Source organism: Jatropha curcas, chromosome 3, assembly GCF_041381405.1.
Source record: "Jatropha curcas cultivar XTBG-Jc1 chromosome 3, XTBG_Jcur_1.0, whole genome shotgun sequence".
NCBI classification, from domain to species: Eukaryota; Viridiplantae; Streptophyta; class Magnoliopsida; order Malpighiales; family Euphorbiaceae; genus Jatropha; species Jatropha curcas.
The window spans coordinates 26,594,124-26,617,227 of NC_143153.1; the positions used below are offsets into that span (position 1 = coordinate 26,594,124).

The 23,104-nt window shown below is 29.5% G+C and overlaps 4 protein-coding genes across 12 annotated transcripts; 3 read left to right on the forward strand and 1 right to left on the reverse strand.

Annotated features, from left to right (window-relative positions):
• The first annotated feature begins 4,776 nt into the window (after positions 1-4,776).
• On the forward strand, positions 4,777-5,773 carry LOC105650938 (Heavy metal transport/detoxification superfamily protein). The gene is made up of 2 exons (XM_012237908.4): positions 4,777-5,212; positions 5,301-5,773. The coding sequence occupies exons 1-2, from the start codon at positions 5,071-5,073 to the stop codon at positions 5,597-5,599; spliced, it is 441 nt and encodes a 146-aa protein (XP_012093298.1). The 5' UTR covers positions 4,777-5,070; the 3' UTR covers positions 5,600-5,773.
• A 2,647-nt stretch (positions 5,774-8,420) lies between these two features.
• Positions 8,421-12,109, reverse strand: PNSL4 (FK506-binding protein 16-2). 8 transcript variants are annotated; one of them, XR_005178801.2, is made up of 8 exons: positions 11,589-12,109; positions 11,058-11,150; positions 10,149-10,209; positions 10,002-10,070; positions 9,417-9,545; positions 9,045-9,206; positions 8,728-8,784; positions 8,421-8,633 (listed from the first exon to the last, which is right to left on the reverse strand). XR_005178801.2 is itself a non-coding variant. In XM_012237895.4 (6 exons), exons 1-5 carry the CDS (start codon positions 11,958-11,960, stop codon positions 9,466-9,468), a joined length of 675 nt encoding a protein of 224 aa, XP_012093285.1. In that variant the 5' UTR covers positions 11,961-12,109; the 3' UTR covers positions 8,421-8,633; positions 9,417-9,465. The 8 variants fall into 8 exon arrangements, 3 of the variants coding, with proteins under 3 accessions (XP_012093285.1, XP_012093270.1, XP_020532498.1); XR_001047708.4 differs by lacking the exon at positions 9,045-9,206; XR_005178802.2 differs by lacking the exon at positions 8,728-8,784.
• A 3,679-nt stretch (positions 12,110-15,788) lies between these two features.
• On the forward strand, positions 15,789-19,172 carry LOC105628208 (agamous-like MADS-box protein AGL104). Of its 2 annotated transcripts, none has more exons than XM_089718780.1 (11): positions 15,789-16,086; positions 16,252-16,305; positions 16,387-16,405; positions 16,541-16,602; positions 16,695-16,722; positions 16,919-16,980; positions 17,667-17,766; positions 17,883-17,933; positions 18,194-18,333; positions 18,452-18,662; positions 18,770-19,172. In XM_089718780.1, exons 1-11 carry the CDS (start codon positions 15,902-15,904, stop codon positions 18,935-18,937), a joined length of 1,080 nt encoding a protein of 359 aa, XP_089574906.1. In that variant the 5' UTR covers positions 15,789-15,901; the 3' UTR covers positions 18,938-19,172. The 2 variants fall into 2 exon arrangements, with proteins under 2 accessions (XP_089574906.1, XP_089574907.1); XM_089718781.1 differs by having other exon boundaries at positions 15,790-16,086; positions 18,203-18,333.
• A 1,517-nt stretch (positions 19,173-20,689) lies between these two features.
• LOC105650904 (fasciclin-like arabinogalactan protein 21) lies at positions 20,690-22,391 on the forward strand. The gene has a single exon (XM_012237868.4). The coding sequence runs from the start codon at positions 20,806-20,808 to the stop codon at positions 22,153-22,155; it is 1,350 nt and encodes a 449-aa protein (XP_012093258.2). The 5' UTR covers positions 20,690-20,805; the 3' UTR covers positions 22,156-22,391.
• Positions 22,392-23,104: the final 713 nt, after the last annotated feature.

Below are 23,104 nucleotides of genomic sequence, written 5' to 3' on the forward strand. Positions count from 1 at the left end.
CTATAGTTAACTTTTTTTTATTATTTTTAGTTCGCTTACTATATTTAACTATTTTTATATCCAAAATAACTTGTTTAATTCGGAAAAATAGAATGCATTTAGTTATACGCCCAAAGAAACTTGTTTAATTCAAAATAATAAAATACATTTGGTTAAAAAATCGAGCTTATTCAATTTGGTTTGGCACAATTAATTACATAATTAAGTATGCTTACAGAAAATCAATGGTTGCATGATATTAATTGAGTTGTAAATATTTTTCTATATTCAAATAGAAATTCCATAAAAATAGTTTTGTTAGCGCATAAAAGAGTAATTAATACCATAGTAAAAATAATTTTTGAATAATAGTTAAATGAAAATTATATAGAACATTTTTTCTGAAAAAATATATTTATTTATTATTAAATCTTTGCAGATAAAAATCACACAAAAATATAATTTACTTTTACTTATTTAACTGTACATTATGTTGATTAATTAATCAAAATTTTTATAAGAAATTATAATTAAGAAACATTCCATATGATTGATTATGTATGAAATCTAAACCACAAAACTCCAAAACAATTCTTGCTGTTGGGAAACAACAAGTTAGATTAGATGCTTATTATATTATTAATATTATAGGAATAGGCAGCATTTTGGTGTTCTTCTTTTGAACTTTCAATACACAGAGCACCGCAAGGAAGCTTCAAATTTGAAATTTTTAACGTTAAATTTGATTTATATGCAGCTAAACTAATTACCGTTACGACAGCTGGCCAAAAGCAGTCGGTGGCTTTGCAACTTTCAATCGTCAAAAGGTTCCAATTTACGCTCCATTACTCCAGTTAAAGAGCCTAAGCCATTAGTCCAAAAGCAACGTGAGAGATCAGGTAAAAAAACTTTTTTGATTAATTTAACTTTAATTTTACATACCTGTAAATTATTAATGTTTACAATTCTATATAAAAAATTCAAATAATTATTAATTATTTTATGATCTGATATGGTAAAAATTTAACGGTAAATTGAGTATTTGAGAAGTTTAATTAATTCTTTAAAAAAACAAAGTGTTAAATTAGTTATTAATAGTATTGAAAATAATAATACAAGAACCAATATAAACAAAATAAATCTTCATGGCTAAATTGTTAAAATTAGAATTATAGATTCAAACTCGTCTAATAAGTAAGTTTGAATTTGAACTTACAAAGGAGCAAAACTTTTTAAACTATACTTATAAAATAAATTGAGCTCACAATTGAGTTCGAATATATCTTTTATGGAGCTAAACTCGATCTTGATAGAACTTGAGAGTTAAATAAGTCATCAAATATTATTGTAAACGATAGTTTAAGAATCAATGTAAACAAAATGATTTTTGAGGGTTGAATAGCTAAAAATATGTACCTAATCCTGAATGTAATTGAAAATAATGATTAGGAGTTCATGTAAATAAAAAAAGATTGAGGGGCACGATAGCTAAAATTTATATAATTCAGGGGTTTTCGTCACGCGCCTTCTGACGAATCAAATCCAACCAATTCCCAAAACAACTCATAAGGATACAACCAACCAACAAATAGACAGCCCTACCTTTAGAGGAAGCCAGCTCCTCTTACCATCGCCGCCATTAATTACTGCCACGCGTCAACTTTAAACCCTCCGATTTTGCCCTTTTGTGAACCGTGTGCTGTGATCATCGTTGAAAGTTAAAACGTGGCAGTTGCTTTGCCTTATTATGTGATTGTTCAATTTATTATTCTTCATGCATGATTAATATAGAAAGCATAGTCAAACTTCTTTTAAGAAAGCATTACTGGTGCATTTAATTTAAAAATATAATGGATTTTCTAGAGCTTGATTCTCATAACATGTCAACGGCACGTTTTAAGAGTTTTTTTTTTTTTTCTCTTTATAGTTAGTTTTTTTTAGCATCTTCAAAAATTTGAAAGAACAAAGTAGCGCGTATTTTAGTTCATGTACATTTTTCACATTTTGTCACGGTGATATTCAAATGAATTCAAATCTCTAACTTTATGAAGGTAATGTTCAAGTAAAGCTTTTTAAATTTGTAACTTCTAACATTATAGGTAAAATTCGATTAAAAATGCAGTGTATCTTTAAAAGTATGTAAACAAATAAATAAATTATTAAAATTTCTTTTTATAGCATTTTATTCTCTCTGTCGATAGATATAAGTTGTTTTAAAAATATTAAGAAATAATTAATGAACTCTTTTCAATGTTACCTTATACTCACTCCGTTTTTTTTTTATATAAGAAAAGTTTATATTTTTTGTGTTCTTTTTATATAGAAAATTTTGCCTAATTTAGTAACTTTGAGACCCATGTCAATGCAAAAAGTCTACGTTACTCTTATTTTAGTCCTTTATGAAACTTTTAATATGAAAAAAATTTTGGAGAATTGATTTTTTATATTAATTTTTATTGAAAAATAAAACTGCTCATATAGGTGATTTGATTACCGATCAAAATGGAGTTTGTATAGAAAACGGCCACAAAATTTTTAGATTGACTATAATGAAAGGAATCTTTACGGATTTCGCTCGAATATTTGAAAAACTATGGGATATTTAAATTACAATTTCAATAATCAAAGACAATTGAATGGTTAAATGAGCACAAATTAAAAATTTTCACACAACTTTCCTGAATAAAGGACCAAAAAATGAATTTTTTCTCTACAGGTCAAAGCATAAACTTTATTTTTTGTAACTATCTTTATTCTTTTCATTCCAACAAAGCATTTAAAGTATCATTGGCGATTGAAACATATTTTGAGGCATATTTGATATTAGAGGGGGGAATGAATGAGATATTAGGGGTAAATTATGAAAAAAATGACAAAAAAAATTAATTAAACTACTTTCTTAATCTTGGTGAAAAATTAGTTATCGAAGGAAGTATATATTAAACACTTTGATTATCAACAATATGAGATGTGGTCAAATTAATGAACTTTTTGTTATATTACTATTTAAGAATTAATTACTTTCTTCATCATTGATAAAAAATCTTATTACCTTTGTTCTGTAATATTTGTCACATTTTAAAAAATAGTTTGTTCCAAAACACTTGTCATATTTGTGGTTTCAATGAGTAATAAATATTTTTTTCCATATTTATCTTTTATATATGATCAATAATTATTATTTAAATTTCATGATTTTTAAAGAATTAGTATTAAATTAAGAGTAATATAGTCAATTGAATCAATAATTTAATATAATTTAATAATTTTTTAAAAAATATTAAAATCTAAATATCACAAATATTATGTTCGGGAGTTAGTAAATGATTTTATATTTATGTATGAAATGAGTATTTAGTATGTCACAACTCACTAACAACATTTCCCCGCGCGTGGCTGCAGACTTGTTATCTGTTTACAGTAGTGACACGTGGCAATAATTAGTGATCACAGCTTTCAATGATTTGCTAAACTTTAACGGCTAAGGGGTAAATTTGTCCTTAGCAATAATAAAAGGGTAAAATTGTTTAAGGAAGCCAAAATGGAACGGTGAATTTGATTTCCATTTTAGTGTTTATATATATCATATAATGTGTATTAAACATTTCAAGTAATTGTATGGTTTTTGAATGTAATTTAATTTTTATTCCTATTTTTTTATTTAAAACTTTTAGGAGTATATTGGTCATTTTGAATATCTATTGAAATTATATTTTCTTCTAAGTAAATTTAAAAGATTATTTTCTATGCTTAATATTTACATTCAAATTTACTTTTAAAAATGAAATTATGATAAATAATTTATGAAACAAAATTTATGCTTAGATAATATATTAAATAAAAATTTTATTATTCTTAAAAGTGGTTCAAATAGTAAGATACGTTTGAATTCAGTTGATATATTTTTTTTAAAAAAAAATTAATTTGTGAAAAAAACACTTATCGAGAAAGATAATTATAAACTCCAACGAAATTGATCTCATTCAAAAGAAATGTGCAGGTGGCTGTAGAAAATGAAAGAAAAAAGCTTTATCATTCATAGAAATGTCCAAAGAAAAAAGCTTTATATAAATAAAAAAAAGAAGCATATAAGACATCCCATCTATGCCTGGCAGAATCTACAGTTCTTCATTTCAAATTTAAAAAAGAAAGTGCACCAATAATTCATCAAATTTCTGTACATGAATTAGTCAACTGCTTTAAAAAAAAAAAAAAACTCTCTTCCATAATCATAATATTTTACTATTTTACTCTTATTTAATGTATTTATTTGTAGTAAATATAATAGTTAAATTATTACATTATCATTAATTAAATTTTGATATAAAATATTTGATTAATTTCAAGAACAATTTAATATGACTCATTTAATTTTAACGGAATATTCACATAATAATATGTTAGAAAAAAATAAAATAAAAATTGTAATTTAAATTATATTACTTAAATTTTCTTAATATGTACGTAAGTGAAATCATCACAAAAATTATGGAGTATATAATGGAAAATGTAAAGCACAAGACATGGGCAATTTATGTATATACTTAAGAATGCAGGGGCATAACAGCAAAAAACCTCCGTTAACATTTTCTTACTTGAACCCTTAAGCACAAAGATTTTAGTATTAAGAAACATAAAAATATCCCAATATTGGGGGAAATGTCATTAAGCAAGCAGAGACCGACAAAAACATCATGTCTTCTTAAAAGCTTTTATTTAAGGGGCCCACAACCTTTTTCCTTTTTTAAATCAGATAAAAAAATGTCTATATAAGAAGCAAACATATGTAAAAGAAGCACATCAAAGCAAGAAAAGAAGAAGAAGAGCAGCCTTATAAAAAAACTTGAAAAAAACAAAAAAAAAAACAAAAAATCTTTTCTTTCTCTTTGTTGGTTTGAAGGCAAGAAAAGAATCAATTGCTGTTTGAAGGGAAGTTCCTTAGTAGCTTCTTGTTTGGTTCTTTTCTAGATGCTATAAAATCACCTTCTAAAAATTTCTTTGCTTGAAACTTGCTGATTGCGTGCTTCTTTTGAGAATTTTCTTTTAGAACCATTTTTTGTTTTGTGATATCATAATAGTTGGTTTTCAAAAATGGGGTATTTGTCTGATTTAATGGGAAGTGGTGGCTATAAACACAAGAAGAAGAAACAATTACAGACTGTAGAGCTTAAGGTCAGAATGGACTGTGATGGCTGTGAGCTTAAGGTTAAGAATGCCCTTTCTTCATTAAGTGGTAAGTTAATGTTCTATGCCTCTTCTGTTTGTTTTTGTTTGATCATCTCTCTTTCTTTTTCTGAAATTGGTTTTTGAAATTATTGTAGGAGTTAAAAAAGTGGAGATAAACAGAAAACAGCAGAAGGTGACAGTAACAGGTTATGTTGATTCAAACAAAGTATTGAAGAAGGCCAAGTCAACAGGAAAGAAGGCTGAGATTTGGCCTTATGTACCTTACAATTTAGTGGCTCAGCCTTACATTGCTCAAGCTTATGACAAGAAAGCACCTCCTGGTTATGTCAGGAAGGTAGAAAGCTCTGTAGCTAGTGGCACTATTACCAGATATGAAGACCCTTATACCTCCATGTTTAGTGATGACAACCCAAATGCTTGTTCTATAATGTAATATACCCAAGGAGACAATAGTACCCCTTTTGTATCCCATCTACCTGCTTACCCTTCTTTGTACTCTACCAGGGCACTACTGTAAAATTCCTATTTAGGTTTTTTGTTTACATTTTCTTTTGTAATTTTCTTATCATATATATATGAGGTGATGAGGTGTGAGTTGTGACTGCAACTTTTGAGTAGAAAACGGTGAATAAGTTCATTGATATTTTCTTGCTTAGCTCTCCTGACCTATTTTATTTTGTTTAGTTTTGTCTTTTTTACCAAATCAGTTCATTAATATTTACTTTCATCAACTTCTATTTTAATTTTATCAATTAATACTTTATATTTATATCATTTTTTTTCTCTGAGAAGTATATTTCTATCATTTATGAGGACCATACTATTGATATATCATGATCCAATAACATAAATATACTCATCAACTTATTTATTGTCATGATACTCTAAATTTTACATATCACGTATCATATATTTAAATTTGTAAATTTTGATAACATTAAATATTTTTCATACTAATAATAATAATTTTACGATTTTTAGCTTTTATATATAAGATATTGATTTAATTCGGGCTTAATACATAAATTTACCTTTGTATTTTTATTAAAAAACTTGGTGGCATCTTTAACTTTTATTTTAATCCATTAAATAATTTAACTTATAAAATTAAACATGTTAAATACTTTATTTGACATATTAAACATCTCTATTTAATTGATTAAACATTTAATGGATAAATAAAAAATGTAAAAAATTATTTTTTTTAAAAGTTGTAATAACCACGTAATAAATTAATATTTTGCATATAAAAACTGAAAATCTTAAAAATTTTATTGTAAGGAGGTGTTAGATTATAATAAAAAGTGAAGTTCCGGGTGCTATAAGGTTGATTTTGGAGTTCGTGGTGCCACAAGGTTCTCTTGTTAAATTTTAGGAGTTTAATTATGTATTGGGCTATTTGATACATGGTTAGTATAACTTTTTAAATAATAATTTCACTTTTTTTCAATTATTTAATGAGTCTTTAATAGACTAATTTTATATGTTGAAGTGCTTAATAAAATGATTTCAAATTGAAATGTTTAATACGAGTAATTTTATAAATTGAAGTGTTTGATGAGTCAAAATAAAAAATTAAATATGCCATAAAATTACAGTAATAAAGTTGAGAAGTAAATTTACATGTCCAACCATTTAACAGATGTCTTGTTATGTGAAATAAAATATAAAATATCAATTAATAAAATAAAAAACGATTAGCCAAAATCGTTAAATTTTCTTTTTTTTATTCCACATTGTTTTTTATCCATTTGAGTCTCTTTAAATTGTCCCAATCAGTAATTTTGTGGGGGAGTGGTTGCAGTGGTCCTGATACTTTTGAACAGGTTTAGGAATTTGATAGGGAAATTTAAAACCTGTTGGTTGTTATGATGCAACTACATATAGCAGCTCAGTTTGTTTCATTGTCTTTGTTGTGTCACTTTTTTCTCTTCTGTAGCTGGGTTTGGCTTGGTAACAGCTGTATCCCCATATATATATATATATATAATAGCAATATGCTACAAGTTTAGGTGATAAGAGCTATGTCCCTATTTCTAATGAGGTGGCTATTCATGGGTAGATATAAAATTGATGGCAATGTGAAACTAACAGACATGAAACTATGGGTGGGAATTTGTATTAGAGATAGTTTTTGGCTAAATGCATAGATTTGCGCTTGAAGTTTATGGGTCTCGTGACACTTTCAAGTTTTCGCGTGATTTATTATGACCTATATTTTTATTACAGTGATAACTATATTTCTGGTCAAAGTGAAATAACTTTGCAAAAGTTCAATCATTATTCTGTGCTTTCAAATTTTATTTTGACAAGGGACATAATTATTACTAAAATGTGAAAGTGTAAGTTATAATAGATCTCTGCAAATTTGAAGATGCCACCTTCCGCAAATTTATGAATTACCGACAGTTTTTTTATGTAACTCAATTCAATTATTAAAAAAGTAATAAAGATGTAACATAATACCATGTTTAATATTTAAAAAGTTCATTCATGTAAGAGAAAAATGTGGAGGACTCATTAAAAACTAAGCCCTAAATTTTATTTGAAAGAATTTTTACATGATTTTCTCTTTTAAGTCTTGCTTATTCACCTGCTGATTAGTTTATCCAGTGCTTAAACAAGTGTATATGCTCGGATTCTGGGTCTTAACTAGAATCAGAGAACTAAGACCTATGCTAGCAATTGACTGAACTCTCCAGATGCCTATTATTCTCATGGTTGGTAAACTGTATACTGTGTTGGTTCTAATAGTAATATTTGAGGTCATAGAATTTGAAATGCATTTGATTCCAATATAGGAGCAACTGTAAAGAAAAGAAATGCCCAACAAAAGCAAAGCTTTCTTTTTGCCAACAATAACCAAATGTACAAAGAATCTTTCTTTTCTCTTTTCTTCAACCTTTTCACTGATCCATAGGAAGCGTAAAGACATTCATTTGCAAACCCAGAACCCAAAAAGCATATCTACACTCAATGCCACTCTAACAACAGAAAAAAGAAGCAAGGGGAAACGGATATATTTTTTCTTATGTACATTTCCACTCTGCTATGTTCCATTAATAGCACAAAATCATGCATTTTAATGAATTCATATGGGCTCTTTTAAAGGCAGATTACAAATTCTAAAACTAAGGTATCGGCATATTTTGGTCTTTTTCCATACTGCAGGCCGTGAAATGAATAGATAAAGCTCTCTAGCACGGTACAAAGGCTCACCACTTGCATAATTCAGGAAAAAAAAAAGTGGAAGCTTGAAAAATCAACTAAATAATTCAAATTTAAAAGATAGCTAGATACAAAGTTCATGTCTCATACTATGTACAAAGGAAGATAGAGAATTCCAACCTCTGCGAGAGAAACAGTATGATATGCTCATCTTCTTAGTAAGGGCAAATAATGTGAACCATCAAACTTGGAAGTAAAATTTGATCCGAGCCGAATAAGAAGTTTCCATTTTCTCTAAACTATGAGAAATAACCAATTCCGAGTAAATTCAAAGTGTAACAGAAGCATTGCAAGAAAATTCGAAGTACAAAAGAAAAGGAAGCATATTAGTACAGTGACGGCAAAAGATTACACTGCAGCCCAGATATCTTTATGATAAGCAGCATGTACCTATAAAATGTTTTAAGCTGCATTATCTAGCATTTTAATCAGATAATTTGCAGAACTGTTTGAAAAACAAGGCTTGCAGGTAAAGTGGAAAAAAATTATCATGAGAATTGAAAGAAAAAAGTTCATGAATCATGCTTATCATATACATAACATTAAAAACTTGGTGGCCTCTCACTCTCAAGTAAGATTAATGCATAATTGCTCAGCTAAATAGTTGACACATTCAAAGCATAACCAGTGAGTCTGAATGTGTATCTAACCTGAGCTACTAATAGTAGTGACCTCAGTCTGCCCACAGGACTAAAGCTTGCCTTTTTATAGCACCATGGCCCTTCTGATACCATCATTGACCTTGTTTTAAAATTTTAGAGAACTTTTTAAGTTTTTGATAAAAAGTTGAAACGGTAATCAACCTCCATTTTCTGTGAAATATTAGAAAAATCAGTCACTTATTTTACATTCAGAATTGACCGCCATCCCACATCTCAATGTTTATAGATACTTGAAATCAAAATTAATGTAGTCTTTTTAACCAGTCACACAACAAAGTAGTTTTATGATTCCCATCTAAAGTTCAAACTTCTATCCAATGATGTGCAATGAAATCATTTCCAACACATCAAGGTACTTACTCATTATTCACAAGAATTTCATCTATTTGTCACCATATGAACAAGGACTTCATTTTCTATTTCCGGAGTAGATACCAAGAAGATTGATATCATACACAAGAGTTGCATTTCCAGGGATATTGCAGTCACCTGGATAAACAATGTCATAGATGTTAAGACAAAGTCATTCTGTAATAACAATTGAATGTAGGGGTGATGTTACTTCTTTCTCATTCACATAGTACAATAGAGCAAACTTAGAATTTTTCCATCATGTAGCAGTAAAATTAAGACATTCCATTTCATCCAATAGAAACTTGGTAAAACCTAAGAGCAAAGTGATAAAATCTCCGATATAATGGCTGTTTGACAGCAAAAGCCAGCACTCAAAAACTAAATAAAATGGCTGGAAAGCCATAGTGCACATGATAGAAAAAGCATGCATAGAGGTAAAAAGAAAGATAAAAGGATAGAATTTCCAGTTTGGACGCATTTTCCCAAATGCTTACTGCAAAGCTAAATCTGTTGCATTTTAATACTATGAAATTTTCAAATTTGGAATATAGATAATCAGCTTCCAGAATATCAGTCACATTGGAAGTTCACCTGAAAAGCATCCTGCAGGTTCGGGCCCATATGCTAAGTGTGGAGGAATCTGGAGCTTACGTTTCCCACCTGCAAAATATTGGATGGGTGACCACTCACAAAAAACAGGAAAAACCTGAAATCCATCTATTGTCTTCAAAACCATACCTATCTGCATTGGTGGTACTCCTTCACCACCAAGAATTCCCTGATCCAACCCCTTAATGACCTAGATAGCATGTAAAAGATAATTACTGAAAGATAAATCAAGGTAAAGAATGGGAAGAACTGCATTCTATCCATGCTTGTTCTCCCTGTTTATTAGGAACTACACAGTGGGTGGGCAGGGGAGGAATCATGGTGTAATTGCACTCATATTGAAAAGTTTCAGTTCAGCTTCCAATTCCTTTTCATTACAATTATCATCACTAATACTGTTGCTAGCTTCTCATAACTATTGGTTGCTCATGAAAGATTACATTTCTTAGTTGTCCTTAAAGAGTAAGAACAAAGAGATAAAGCAAGCATAAACAAAAGTGAATATGTCATACTCTGGGCCACTTGTTACTTCAGCAGCACTACTAGATTGAGTGAGCCTAACCAATGTTGTCCAGAAATATAAGCTTGAGATTGGTAAGATAAGTTGGAAGGCTCTAATGCATTTCAGATTTTACCCTGCAATCAGATATCTAATGCGCTTGTATGTCAGATCACATTTCCCATTGGTAAAAAATCCAAGTAGCCACAGTCTTAATCAGCTCTTAGATGATTTGAAACATCTCCATTAGCCAACAAATCCAAATACCCTACTGGAGTGGACTTAAAAAAAAATGGCCTATTAAGCTCCTTGTTGTAGTTGGTTGCTTGTACGTTTATACTTAAGACACTTTTTTACTTGTTATAAGTACTATTATATTGATTTTAACAGTTAAGTGAGGTAACATACACAAAAAAAAAATTCTTATAATTGATTGTTGTATGCTAGTAGATCAACAGGTTACCTTGCCACTTCTTGTAATTGAGAAAATAATTGAACTGAACTAAAATGTAAGCTAATGAGTTTCATAATTCATATACCTTACCAACACCAATGCGCATGGTGAGAGGTCTACCCCGTTTGTAACTACTGTCAAAAACTATCCCATCAGCAAATCTTGCGGTATAATGAACCTAATTACAGAAAAGAAAAGAGGAAAACCGCAGGTTATATTTTCAAAGCAGCATAATAAATAAAAAGTACTCATTAGCAACTACCAATATCTCTATTGAGGAATCAGACATCAGGATTAAAACAGAGGGAAAAAGATTCAAAGACATGAATTAAGGGCATGTTTGATTCATCTTGAAATCAGAAAGGAAGAAATGAATGTCTACATGCAACTTATCCTATTAAGAATTATACTAACAAGATACCATTTCAACATAGATTTTCAAAATTTTAAATATCAAAATGTTAAAAGAAAATTTTGGATTACTTGTGAACCAAACAAAACATAAAAGAAAAATTACAGATTGAACCAAACGGGAGAGAAATGAGACTAGACAGATATTAGAGTATTAAAAAAAACTAAAATTAATGAATGCAATAGCTAAAGTTTTTTCACTCACATTAACAAGCTGACCATATGGAGCTTCCTGACCAGACCCAACAGAAATATCACAATAACCAAGACCAGAGCGAACAAAATTGAAGTCACATAAAGGGTCTCCTACAGTAGCATAGTACTCAATACGAGTAGCATTGGCATCCATTGGAGTAAAAGCAAGAATTGAAGCAGCTAGAAGTCCAATACCCATATCAAATATGCATTTCTTTCTTGTGGAAACTGAATTCGATGAGAAATTTAATTCTTTATTATTTGATAAACAAGAAAAACAAGAAAATGGTGATAAATGAGAAATGCGTCTAGAGGGTAAAAGGGGTTTATGAATGGTGAAACGATTTTTAGGGGATGTGATGGCTGAAGCAGAAAGTGCCATTGTCGTACCAGCTTTGCTTTGTTATCTGGAGAGTAGAGAGTAAGTGGTTTTTAAAAGTGGATATACAAGGAAGATGATGGATTTAATGGAGGGACTCGCCTTCAGAGAATTTCTGATCGTTGGATACGGATAAGACTTGTTGGGTTTTGGGAAGCGGACGGCCTCCGTTAAGAGGCTTTTATACATTAGCGGACTTTGGCAAATACAAGGCCGTCGATATCTGTAATAAACCTTAAGTTAATAAACTTGTAATAATATATTCTGTCCGTATAAAAGTATAAATAGTTTTATCCGAAATTAAAGAATAAATAATTTTTTTAAATTATAATAAAATCAATGATAATTTGATTAAATTATTTTTTATTTTTAAATCAAAATTAAATATCAAGATAGTTATTATATTTAATATAAATAAAAGTGACATTAAAAAAATATATTTTTATTAAATTATATTATCTTTTATCTTAGACCCAAAACTAAGTATCAAGTTAGTTATTATATTTAATATAAATAATGATAAAATTAATAAATTATTTATTACTCGTTAAAATACTCAAAATATATTTTATGTAATATTTTTGCTTATCTATATTTTATTTATATTTTAGATTTTGCAATTAAAGTAGATTTGAGAAGAAAGTGAATTTTAATTATTGGACTTGATTATATATATACATATATTTTTTATTGCTCATTGTATGTCATTGGAGGATGTTTTGCATGTTAGGTTTACTATGAGTTTTGAAAATCTCATGCTTATTCAAGTTATAATGTTAGGGTATGGTCAACAATACTAGTAAGTAACTGTTTTAATAGCTTTTAACTGTTTTAGTAGCTATTACTTGTTAAATGTTAATTGTTAGTTGTTAATTATTAACTTTTAGGGGTTTATGTATTGGTTTGAAGTAAAAATGTTTGGCAAAAATAGAGGATGGATTAGTTGTTAAAATTAAAATGATAAAAAAGGACATTAGAATGTTGACTTAAAATTTTAAATTATGGTCATAGAACTCAAATGGATTAATTGATAAAAAATAATATATATATATAACAAGTGTCTTTTTTTTTTTCTTTTCTAAATTAGTAAATTATTATCATATTTTTTATTTTTTATTTCAAATTTTTTTCTATAACAAAAGATTATTTCTTATAAAATTAAAATGAAAAGACAAGAGAAATTTTTTTTTAATTTTTATTTAATTTTGACAGCATGATTTTATCCTTTTTTAAGACAATAGAAACAAAATAATTAAATAATTAAAATGACATATATTCATTTGAGAAAAAAAAATTAAATAAATAACAAGAGCACCAAATTCAAAGGAGTGTTATAAGAATTAGAATTGTAAACCTCACAAATAGGGGGAAAAAAAAAAGCAAATGGATAAGGATAAGAGTGTAAAAAAATAAAATTTAAAATTTAAAACGCTAAATGTTAAGAGATTTAACGTTTAATGAAACGCTAGTGTGTCGACTCTAGTCAAAACACTAACAGTTCCGTGAAACGCTATTGCTGAACAGACTCTTAGTCTAGCTCATATAATTTTCCAATCAAAATATAATATATAAAAAGAAAAATTTCAAAAATCTCAATATATCTATATCTATATAAATATATAATTTCTAAGGCTTAATGCTTATGTGGTAATATGTTAGAATATGAAAATGATGACATGATATTTTATTTTTTCATTATAATTAATATCTTTTATATTTAAATAAAAATTAAATATTTTTTATTACATAATGAAGTTACAATTAAACTAATAAGATTTCATTATAATTAATACATAATAAATATAAATTTTTTTATTAAATAGTTTTTATTCTATAAAAAAAATTAATGGAGTCAAAAATTAATTAAATAATATAATTAGATTAACAAATAAAATTAAAATATCAATTTCAATTCACTAAAATTTATTTCATTAAAATTAAATATCTTGTAGTTCGTTTAAGTTGAATATATATGAGAATTTCAAAGAGAAAAAAAAAATAATAATATCAATGAATAACAATAATTTGCTTACAATAATTAATTGTGATAATTAATATTTCAGTTTAATATTTAAGAATTTAAAAAAGAACCTATAATTTTACCTTAATCATTTAATTAAAAGTACATAAGTAAATTATTTAAATTAAAGCAACGAAATATAAATTAAAATAATTTTCTTGAAAATTTTACATTCAATTTAATTTAAAAAAAATATACAATTTTACGCATCGCATGGGTACATAACTAGTTTTATAAAATAAAGAGAGGGTCTAATTTTAAAACTCTCTTTATTTCACTTTTAATATAGACTGGTCTTTTTTATGATGTACGTTGCACGTTTATTATACTCGTTCTTTATACTCGTTTAATTTTTTTATTTACATGATATTAAAGCATAACTTTTTATTTAGATTAAAATAAATAAAATATTTATTTACATTATACTTTGCCCTAAAAACTACTTATAATGCTATTTCTATTTTATATAATGAACTGATCTCAAAATAAAGTTAAACCAAAATCCTAAACCTAAATTCAGCTCTTAATTTATACAGATTCTTGAAACCCTAATAAGTGTTCAAAAAGTGAATCAAGTCATCACTCAATCCTCAACGCTTATTCCCTAACCCTAAATCAATATCTATATATATTTATAATGAAAAAGTAAAATGAACATAAAAAATATTTCTTACTGCAAGGTAAAGAAAATAAATGAAGAACTTATTTGAATTGTTTAAAAATAACATGAGCCAGAACAATAGTTGAAATCATTTTGGCTATAATGACAGTATTATTTACTTAGTACATTAGAAAAATGAACATATTTAAATGTACGGATCCTTGAAGCATAAAAAATGGACTAAAAATAAAAATATATAATTCTATTTTTTTTCCTAATTTTCTAAATACTATTTTCCTTCGAGTCAAACAAATTTAGGATATAAGAGAAAAAAATATTAAAAAATTAAAAATGTTCAATCATTAAGAGACCATCTTTTTATATATATTGAAATGATATTTTTTTTAGATGTTTTTTTAATTTTCTTTTATTTTAAAGTTTATTTAAAATTTGGATAATAATCTGTTTTTTGAAAAATTAATATCCTAATTAATCAATCATTGAAAAATTTGATTAGGATAATGTGTTAAAATAATAATTAGCCATTGGCTTCTTATTGTAAAGGAATTGCAAAGAAAAGTGAGTTCACTTTTTGAAATCATACAGAAATAATCTCGTGCTAATTGTACTCTTCTTATTTCTCTCCTTCAGCTTCTCCCTTTTATTTTTAATATCCTAATTTATCAATTATTAAAAACTCAAATTATTTAATAAACTCAAATTATTATCAATTATTCAAAAGAATATTTTAAAAATTTTAAAATTTCACTAAAATTATTATTTAAGTAATTTCATTATTCCTCTTATTCCCATTTTTTTATATAGTATAGATATATAAAATAGATATAAAAATAGATAGACGGATAGAAAATTTTGCTTTATTTTTTTTTTTCAATAGGAAATATATGTAGACTCTATATAAACATAGATATAGATATAAATATATGCAATCTTATATATTATATGGTTGAGAAGATAAAAGTAATTAAATTAAAAAAACATGAAATTATTTCTTTTTTTATGAATAAAAGGGGAAAGAAAAAAAGATATATAATAGTTGTAAAATTGTAAGATGTTACGAGAGATTCAATTTCCTCCATTGGCATTTTTTCTAAAACAAACTCTTCCACTCTTTAAGGTGAGATTAAGTCGGTAGTATGACTTTTTCTTTCCATCTCTCTCTAATATAGTGGATTATTAGCCTAAAATTGTTTTTGTTTTCTTGTTTCTGAGAACAAAAAAAGAAAAAGAAAAAGAAAAAAGAAAAGACATTGGCTTTGCTTCCAAAGAGAAGGGAGCATTTTATTTGATAAAAATAAATAAATGGGTAGGGTAAAACTCCCGATTAAAAGAATAGAAAACACCACAAATCGACAAGTTACATTCTCTAAACGCAGAAATGGACTTATTAAAAAGGCTTATGAGCTTGCTGTTCTTTGCGATATTGATATTGCACTCATCATGTTTTCTCCTTCCGGCCGTGTCAGTCACTTTTCCGGCAAGAGAAGGTAATAATTTCTCTCCGTCTCTCTCTCTCTCTCTCTATCTCTTTTTTTTCTCCTTTTTTCTCATTTGTGAATTTCGTTTAAATTCTGACTTTCACATTTAATTTGTAATTATAGATCAAAATACATTATATTTGAATATAATTTCTTTGAGTTCTTAAATTGCAGGATCGAAGATGTGATTGCGCGTTACATAAATTTGCCTGATCATGATCGAGGATGGTACATATTCAATAATTTATTTTTTTTTCTTTATAATTAATTTCATTTTGAATAGGAATTTACTTTTGCATTGTCTTGCAGTGACATTCAAAATCGAGAGGTAATGACATAAAATATTTATGAACGTTCATATATACCTTACAGCACAAGCAATATTATTAATGTCATTGTAAGAAAATAAGAGGACATAATTTTCAGGTTATGTGCCTTCTTATAATCCTCATATCCATTGCAGTATCTGCACAGCACCCTTAAGAAACTCAAGTCTGAAAATGATATGGCCCTTCAAGCTGCCAAGTACATATATATATATACTTCCCTCTCTTTCTTTTATTTTTTATTTATTTATATGTTTGTTTGTTAATAGCATTTTCTCCTTTTTCCTACAGCCCTGAGGCTGCAAGATCAAATGCAGAGGTAAAAAAATTATTAAAATTACTGAAATGAAATTGTAATGAACTTGATTAATTGCTTTCAAGGCTCAATTTAACATAATCAAGCTCAGACTCATCCCTACCTTTTTAAAGATGTTAGAAACTAATTAGCAATTTATTTTTAGTCCTATATTCTCTATATTTGGAATTTTATTTATTTTAATTATCTGTTCATATAGGAACTCCAGCAAGAAGTTTGCAATTTACAACACCAGGTTCAGAGAGCCGAGGATCAGTTAAGGTTAGAAAATTATTTTTAACAATAAATTATTAATTAAGGTACGTACAATAATGATTTTGAAATTGTTGTTTGGGTTCTATAAGTGGAAAGGAATCTAATCACCCTTAGGCCGTTTCTAAAGCAGTTCCGAATCATCCATTTTAGTTCAATTTTAATTTAAAATAGAAATTAGACAACTTTCTTCTTTTTAATTTTAAAATTTCTTTTATTTATTTTTATACCAAAAAATTTTTCTTTTATTTTGTAGTATGAATAAATAAATAACAACAACAACAAAAATAAGTAGTAGTATAGAAAAAGACTAAAAGAGTTCGATAAAACATTTGAAAAATTATAAAACAAAAATAAATTGAGATTTTTTATAGTCCTTAATTTCATAATATTTTTTTTATAGTCTCAAATTAAAATTACTGATTGTAAACTGTTAGTCGTGGTTCGAGAAAATGAGGAACTGAAATTCAACCAAAGGCACACGGTTTCAGTTCCAATTTAGTACTAAAAATTATTGATTATGATTTGTTTTTTATTTTTACCGATTTAATTATGATTTAATTTTATCGTAGAATCAAATAAGGTCAATTTTTATTTATTTGTTTTGCGTGAAATGAAAGAGATTTAATTTGATGGTTTGGTCAATTTGTCTAACATTATACATATTGGTGTTCTGGATAACTTAATTTAAAAAGGATATATGAACCTGACCCTCTAAAATTCAATTCCATGGGAGAACTTGAATCTTGTGAAAAAAGCCTTTTGGAGATCATGGCACGTCTTGAAGATAGAAAGGTACATAGCTCTCCACTATATTGCTTTATGTACATTTAATTATAAGCATTTATTAATTCAAAATTTAAATTAATCAAACTAATTATATGTTTCTCTTATATTATATTTTGTTGCAGAAATATCTTTTGAGTAACCATGCATCTACCTATGACCCATCAACCGTACAGGTAATCAACTATATATATATATGCATATGCATGTATGTATAGCTTTTTAATCAAACCGCTGTTTCTATTATTTATTTATAGTGTTCGGTGGTGTAGGATTTATATTAGTGTCTAAAGTTTGAGAAAGTGAATTGTTAACGGCTATTACAATAGCTACCAAATATTAAAATAGTTAATTTTACTAAATGAAATCGTAATCTCTCTCCAAAATAAATAAAACATACCAGTAAAGTAGAAAATGTGCTTATTATGTTATTTAGATACTGCAGATGTATTTAGATACACAAGAAGGGCTACCAAGTTTCCAAAATGAGATTGCAAATTGGTTGCCAGCAGCAGACAATGGACAAAACCCAAATTCTGTAGCCCTAAAATCTGAGTCTTCTTGTATTCCTGCAAGGTATAGAAATCGACCAAATTTATAATTAATAGAATTATTTTTTTTTTCTAAAAAAAAAAAAAAAAAGAGAAATTATGCACATATATACGGATTTAATTGCATCTGTATATACTTTCAGTAAACAATCTTCAACAGCAATGTTTGATGCGATGTCGTCTCATGGAACAAATGTAAATGTGGATGCTGCTAATTGCAACATTGGAGTAAACCAAATGAACAACTCAAATAGTGATCAGAACATAACAGCTTGGCATCAAGCTTTCTCTTCATTGTCTTCAACTGAGTTTTTTGCTGCTTTTATGCCTCCTAGTTCATTCTCTATGATGAAGGTTCTCCTCTTGTGTTTCGCCTGTTCTATTTGATTAAGCAATTTTTATAGTCTATTAAGCAATTAATACTGTTTTGTGCTAGTAATAAATTAATTTTTTATTATCAGCATGAGATTGAAGGTCCAAGCTTCACTTCAATGTTGCAACAGCAGCCAGCAGAAACCACACAAAACTGCACACAAATGCCTTGTAGTGTTGAAGATTCAAACTATGAGAGTTATGAAAGCAAGCTACAGCAGTTTGATGTTGAAAGACATTTACATAATGACTGTTGAAGACCTTAATTACTTTCTTTGCTTAATTAATAGTTAATTATAGAATTTTTGTCAAGATTCAGTGCTATTGCTAATCTGAAATTAATGGCCTGTAAATTATCTGAAAAAAAAAAAAAAGCAATACAAGTTGACTGTGAAAGAACAGGGGAAGGGGCTGCAGAGATTTTTCCCCTTTTCAATTACTGTGGAGAGCTCTATTTATTATTGTATAATTTGGAACTTGTTGAATTTCTAATTAATTATTTTTTTCAAAGGAAAAAAGTAAATTTTTATTTAATTGCAGTTAGGTTTATTCTCAGACTAGCTACATATATAAAACTAAATTTCTCCCTCACACGAATTTTAGGTTTGGGCTAGTCATACCATTCTCTAACGAAGAGAAAAAAGGAAAGAGCTCTACGACCCGGTAAGGTGTCTCCGGGGAGAGAACTTGTGTTCTATGGGAGGGGCCATGTACGCCATTTAGGCAGTCAATTCCATCTTTTTTTACTGCAATTATAGTTATTTAGAACCAATAGAAGTCTCTACTGATGTGCCATTAGTGAGTCCCGTGCAGAGTCAGCACCGACAGAAATGCCATGCCAGACACTTTTAGAATCATGCATCGAACCATTCTTGTTTCTACATATCCTCCAATTCTTTAAAAACGAATAATCAAATTCCTAATATATCAGTAGAAACCCACTTCCAGCTTTACTAAAGTCCCTAATAAAATGAGAGTTGCCTAAAAAAAATTGACTAATTGCATTTTAACAATTCTAGTTGCAATTTGTGTAATAATTTTATTTATTGTGTAAAAGATGACCATTTACATCTTAATTTTTTTTTTTCTGAAATGTATATTAAAAAGTTTTTCTCCCTATACGGTGTAATAGACGTATAAATATTGTGTAACAAGTGGCTTTTTGTATAGTAAGTTTACCGGTTACAACTTAATAGGTCTAGCTACAAGAATAGTGTAACTCGTCATCTTTTAACAACAAACTTTGTATAACAGGCTACGAGTAAATGTAGTTACAACTTAACTGATTTGGTAGCTTGTATTCTGTAACAACTGCAAGTATTGTGAAAAAGTGACTTTTTATGTATTCCAATAAATAATTTTACAACTATAAAATTCAAAAATAAATTATTCAAAATATTAATAACTAATTATAAATTTTCTATTCATGTATGGTTGAAATATTTATAATACATTTATGCAATGGAAATTGTATTATATATATATATATATATCGTGTAAATCACCAGTATCCGGACCCATTACCAGGACCGCCTAATCCAATTCAGGGTTTAGTTATAATTAAGGCTCTTCGCCCCTCCTTATAGGTGCGTTTAATGAAGATTGAATACGAAAGTTCTTTTCACATACTTAATCTGCATTATCAACTGAGCCACAATCCGTAGATCACAAGCTTCTTTTATTGTTACATTGTTAAATTATTATCTCTAGATTATGCCCCTCCATATACATTTTTAATCTTCCATTAGAGAGAATGTTAATGTGAGTTAGAGTCCAAGCAAGTCTTGTACACCTACTGCCATCTGAATAATTGAATCCATCCACAGCACTTGATACCGTCAATACTAAATAGGATAATATGATTGCCACCCGACGCTGATCAAAAGGAAGACCCAATAGGGCCCAATTTTTTTTCAACTTTCCCGCCAAAACTAACAGAAACTAATATACAGAGAACATGCTCCCCCGTCTGTAACAAACCCAAGTAACCGCCATGGTTTCTCAACTCTCATTTTCCGATGCCACGCGCCTTCTTATCTCACGCAATCAAACCTCCATAGCTAATAGTGAGCCACGTGTAAACGTTCATCTCAAGCCCAGATTCGGCTATAAATACTTCCGAAAAATGTCTCTCTCTCATTACATTTCACAGTTCTCTCGTTCTCCAATGGCGACTTCTCTGCCATTTTGGCTTCCTTTTGCGATCTTGATCCTCTATCTCCTCGTCTCCCAAGCAAATGCCACTGAAATTCTTAACTCAACCTCCGCCGCCGCTAGCACATTCTCCCCGCCGCTACTGTCTTCGCCTCCGGTTTCTGCTCCGCCTACAATCTCTCACGATATCCATGAAAACGCCTTCTTCTCTCATACAGCTCTCCTTGCTCCGATACTTTCTCATCTCGGCTTCAACGAGCTGTCGATGGCGGCTCCTTCTCTCTCCTCCGACTCTTCCGCCACCGCTTGGTCAGGTCCCTCTACACTTTTTGCTCCCTCTGATTCCTCTCTCCATACTTGCTTATCTTGCTCTATTCCAAATATCCTTCGTGAACACATGATTCCTGGTCTTTACACCATCGATTATCTCAGAAAACTTGTTTTCGGCACTAAAATAGAAACCCTAAGTCCTGGTCGTTGTCTCACCGTCACCTCTACTTCGTTCAAAAGCACCACCGCACCATCCTCCGCAGTCAAAGTTTTCATTGGTGGCGTGGAGATCACGCATCCAGATCTGTTCAATAATGGCCTCATTATAGTTCATGGACTCCAAGGCTATGTTGCTCCTCTCTCGCAGTTCTCTTGCGATGTTGAGAGATTGAGTTCTCTTATGATTCCATACACGCCAGATCGTGCTTCTCGCCATACACAACACCAGCCACTGGCGCAGCCTGCTATCATGCGGTTGATGCTTCGTGACGCGATGCTCAGACTCCGCAACAATGGCTTTAGCATCCTTTCTCTTGCGATGAGAGTGAAATACGCTGAGCTTGTGAGCTTAAGCAACATGACAGTGTTTGCTCTCGACGACGCTTCAATCTTCAGTGGATCTCACTCATACATCAGTATCATAAGATTTCACATCGTGCCTAACCATTTTTTGACTGCTGCTGACCTGGAGAAGCTTCCGGTGGGGGCCACACTCCCTTCGCTCGAAAGAGGCCAGTCTCTGGTGGTTACTACTGCTGGTGGAGGTGGTCCAGGGGCGTATCCCATGAGGATTAACTATGTGAGACTTAAAGTGCCTGACGTGATACGTAATCTGAAGATTGTTGTGCACAGCCTTCACCTGCCGTTCCCAAGGATTGATCTCGCTGCTGCCAGCTTTGATGGAATAATGGGAACTGAATTGGACAGTGGAGATCATGCAGCCGAGGAAGAAGCCTGTGCGGCTGGTATGGAGGACGGAGGAAGTTGCGTTGCGGTCCCTATGCCTCAGGTGAACCCAACGGCGGAGATTGAAGATCATAATGGCCTGTAGGTGAAGACTGATGTGTCATTCATTTTCTTTTGTTGGTGATGACGTGTCATGTGAATATTCTTGAGTAACGGTTTCAGGCTGCTGTTAGTCTGAGTCGAGTCAAAGTTTGTTTTAAGTTGCCAGTACAAGATTTGTAGAGGTCATCCAAGTAAGACGCATGTACTGTGCATGCTACAAAAATTTCCATCTGTTTTGAATTTTCAATACAATAATAATGGTAATCGTTTTCATTCTCATAGGATCATTTCGCTTTTATTTTTTAATTTTCCAAGATAATATAAATGCATTTTAATACTTTCAATTATTTTGCTACTTCTATTATTTTTTTCCCTAGGTATATTATATAGGATCATTTGATTTTGATAACTTTACTGAAAACAGTCGATTCTTAAAATTTTGAAAAAAAAATAATTCAGGAAATTGAAAGGGAAAAAAGAAAAGGAAAAAAAAAAAAAAAAAGCCCAGGATTGGATTGGGATGTGATATAATATTTTACGACCATTAGATGACAGCTTTGGAGGTGTAGATATGAGCTTTAGCTGTGGAATAAGCCCGTGTAACTACTGTTTTAGTAACCGGCCTACTCGACTTTCTGTCCTTCTAAGGTTAGGGCACAGATGCGACGGAGCGGTGTTACCTCAAGTAGTTGGGCTAAACAATGCCCACTTGTATTTAGGTGTGACTGTTGCTCAAGGGATGTAAAATGAGGGTCAAAATATTGTATTCTATATCGGAAATTACTTATCTAGATCTGATCCATAGCTATACTTTATGTACTAAACCAATAACAATAAGAATTTTTTAAAAGTTTTTTGACTTTATTCTTTTTTTTCCCTATGTATAATAAAAAATATTCTCATTTCAATAAAAAAACATCGTTCTCATTGGTTTGATTCATGAGTGGAGCCGTAGACCTAGTTTAGATAAAATTTTTCGTTTCTTCTTTTGG

Coding starts and splice junctions, on each gene's coding strand:
- LOC105650938 (XM_012237908.4), top strand. CDS start 5,071: ATGGGGTATTTGTCTGATTTAATGGGAAGTGGTGGCTATAAACACAAG. Junction 5,213..5,300: donor TGCCCTTTCTTCATTAAGTG/GTAAGTTAATGT, acceptor AAATTATTGTAG/GAGTTAAAAAAGTGGAGATA.
- PNSL4 (XM_012237895.4), bottom strand. CDS start 11,960: ATGGCACTTTCTGCTTCAGCCATCACATCCCCTAAAAATCGTTTCACC. Junction 10,071..10,148: donor AGTACCACCAATGCAGATAG/GTATGGTTTTGA, acceptor AATATTTTGCAG/GTGGGAAACGTAAGCTCCAG. Junction 9,546..10,001: donor ACCTGCAGGATGCTTTTCAG/GTGAACTTCCAA, acceptor TTGTTTATCCAG/GTGACTGCAATATCCCTGGA.
- LOC105628208 (XM_089718780.1), top strand. CDS start 15,902: ATGGGTAGGGTAAAACTCCCGATTAAAAGAATAGAAAACACCACAAAT. Junction 16,087..16,251: donor CACTTTTCCGGCAAGAGAAG/GTAATAATTTCT, acceptor CTTAAATTGCAG/GATCGAAGATGTGATTGCGC. Junction 17,934..18,193: donor ATGACCCATCAACCGTACAG/GTAATCAACTAT, acceptor TATGTTATTTAG/ATACTGCAGATGTATTTAGA.
- LOC105650904 (XM_012237868.4), top strand. CDS start 20,806: ATGTCTCTCTCTCATTACATTTCACAGTTCTCTCGTTCTCCAATGGCG.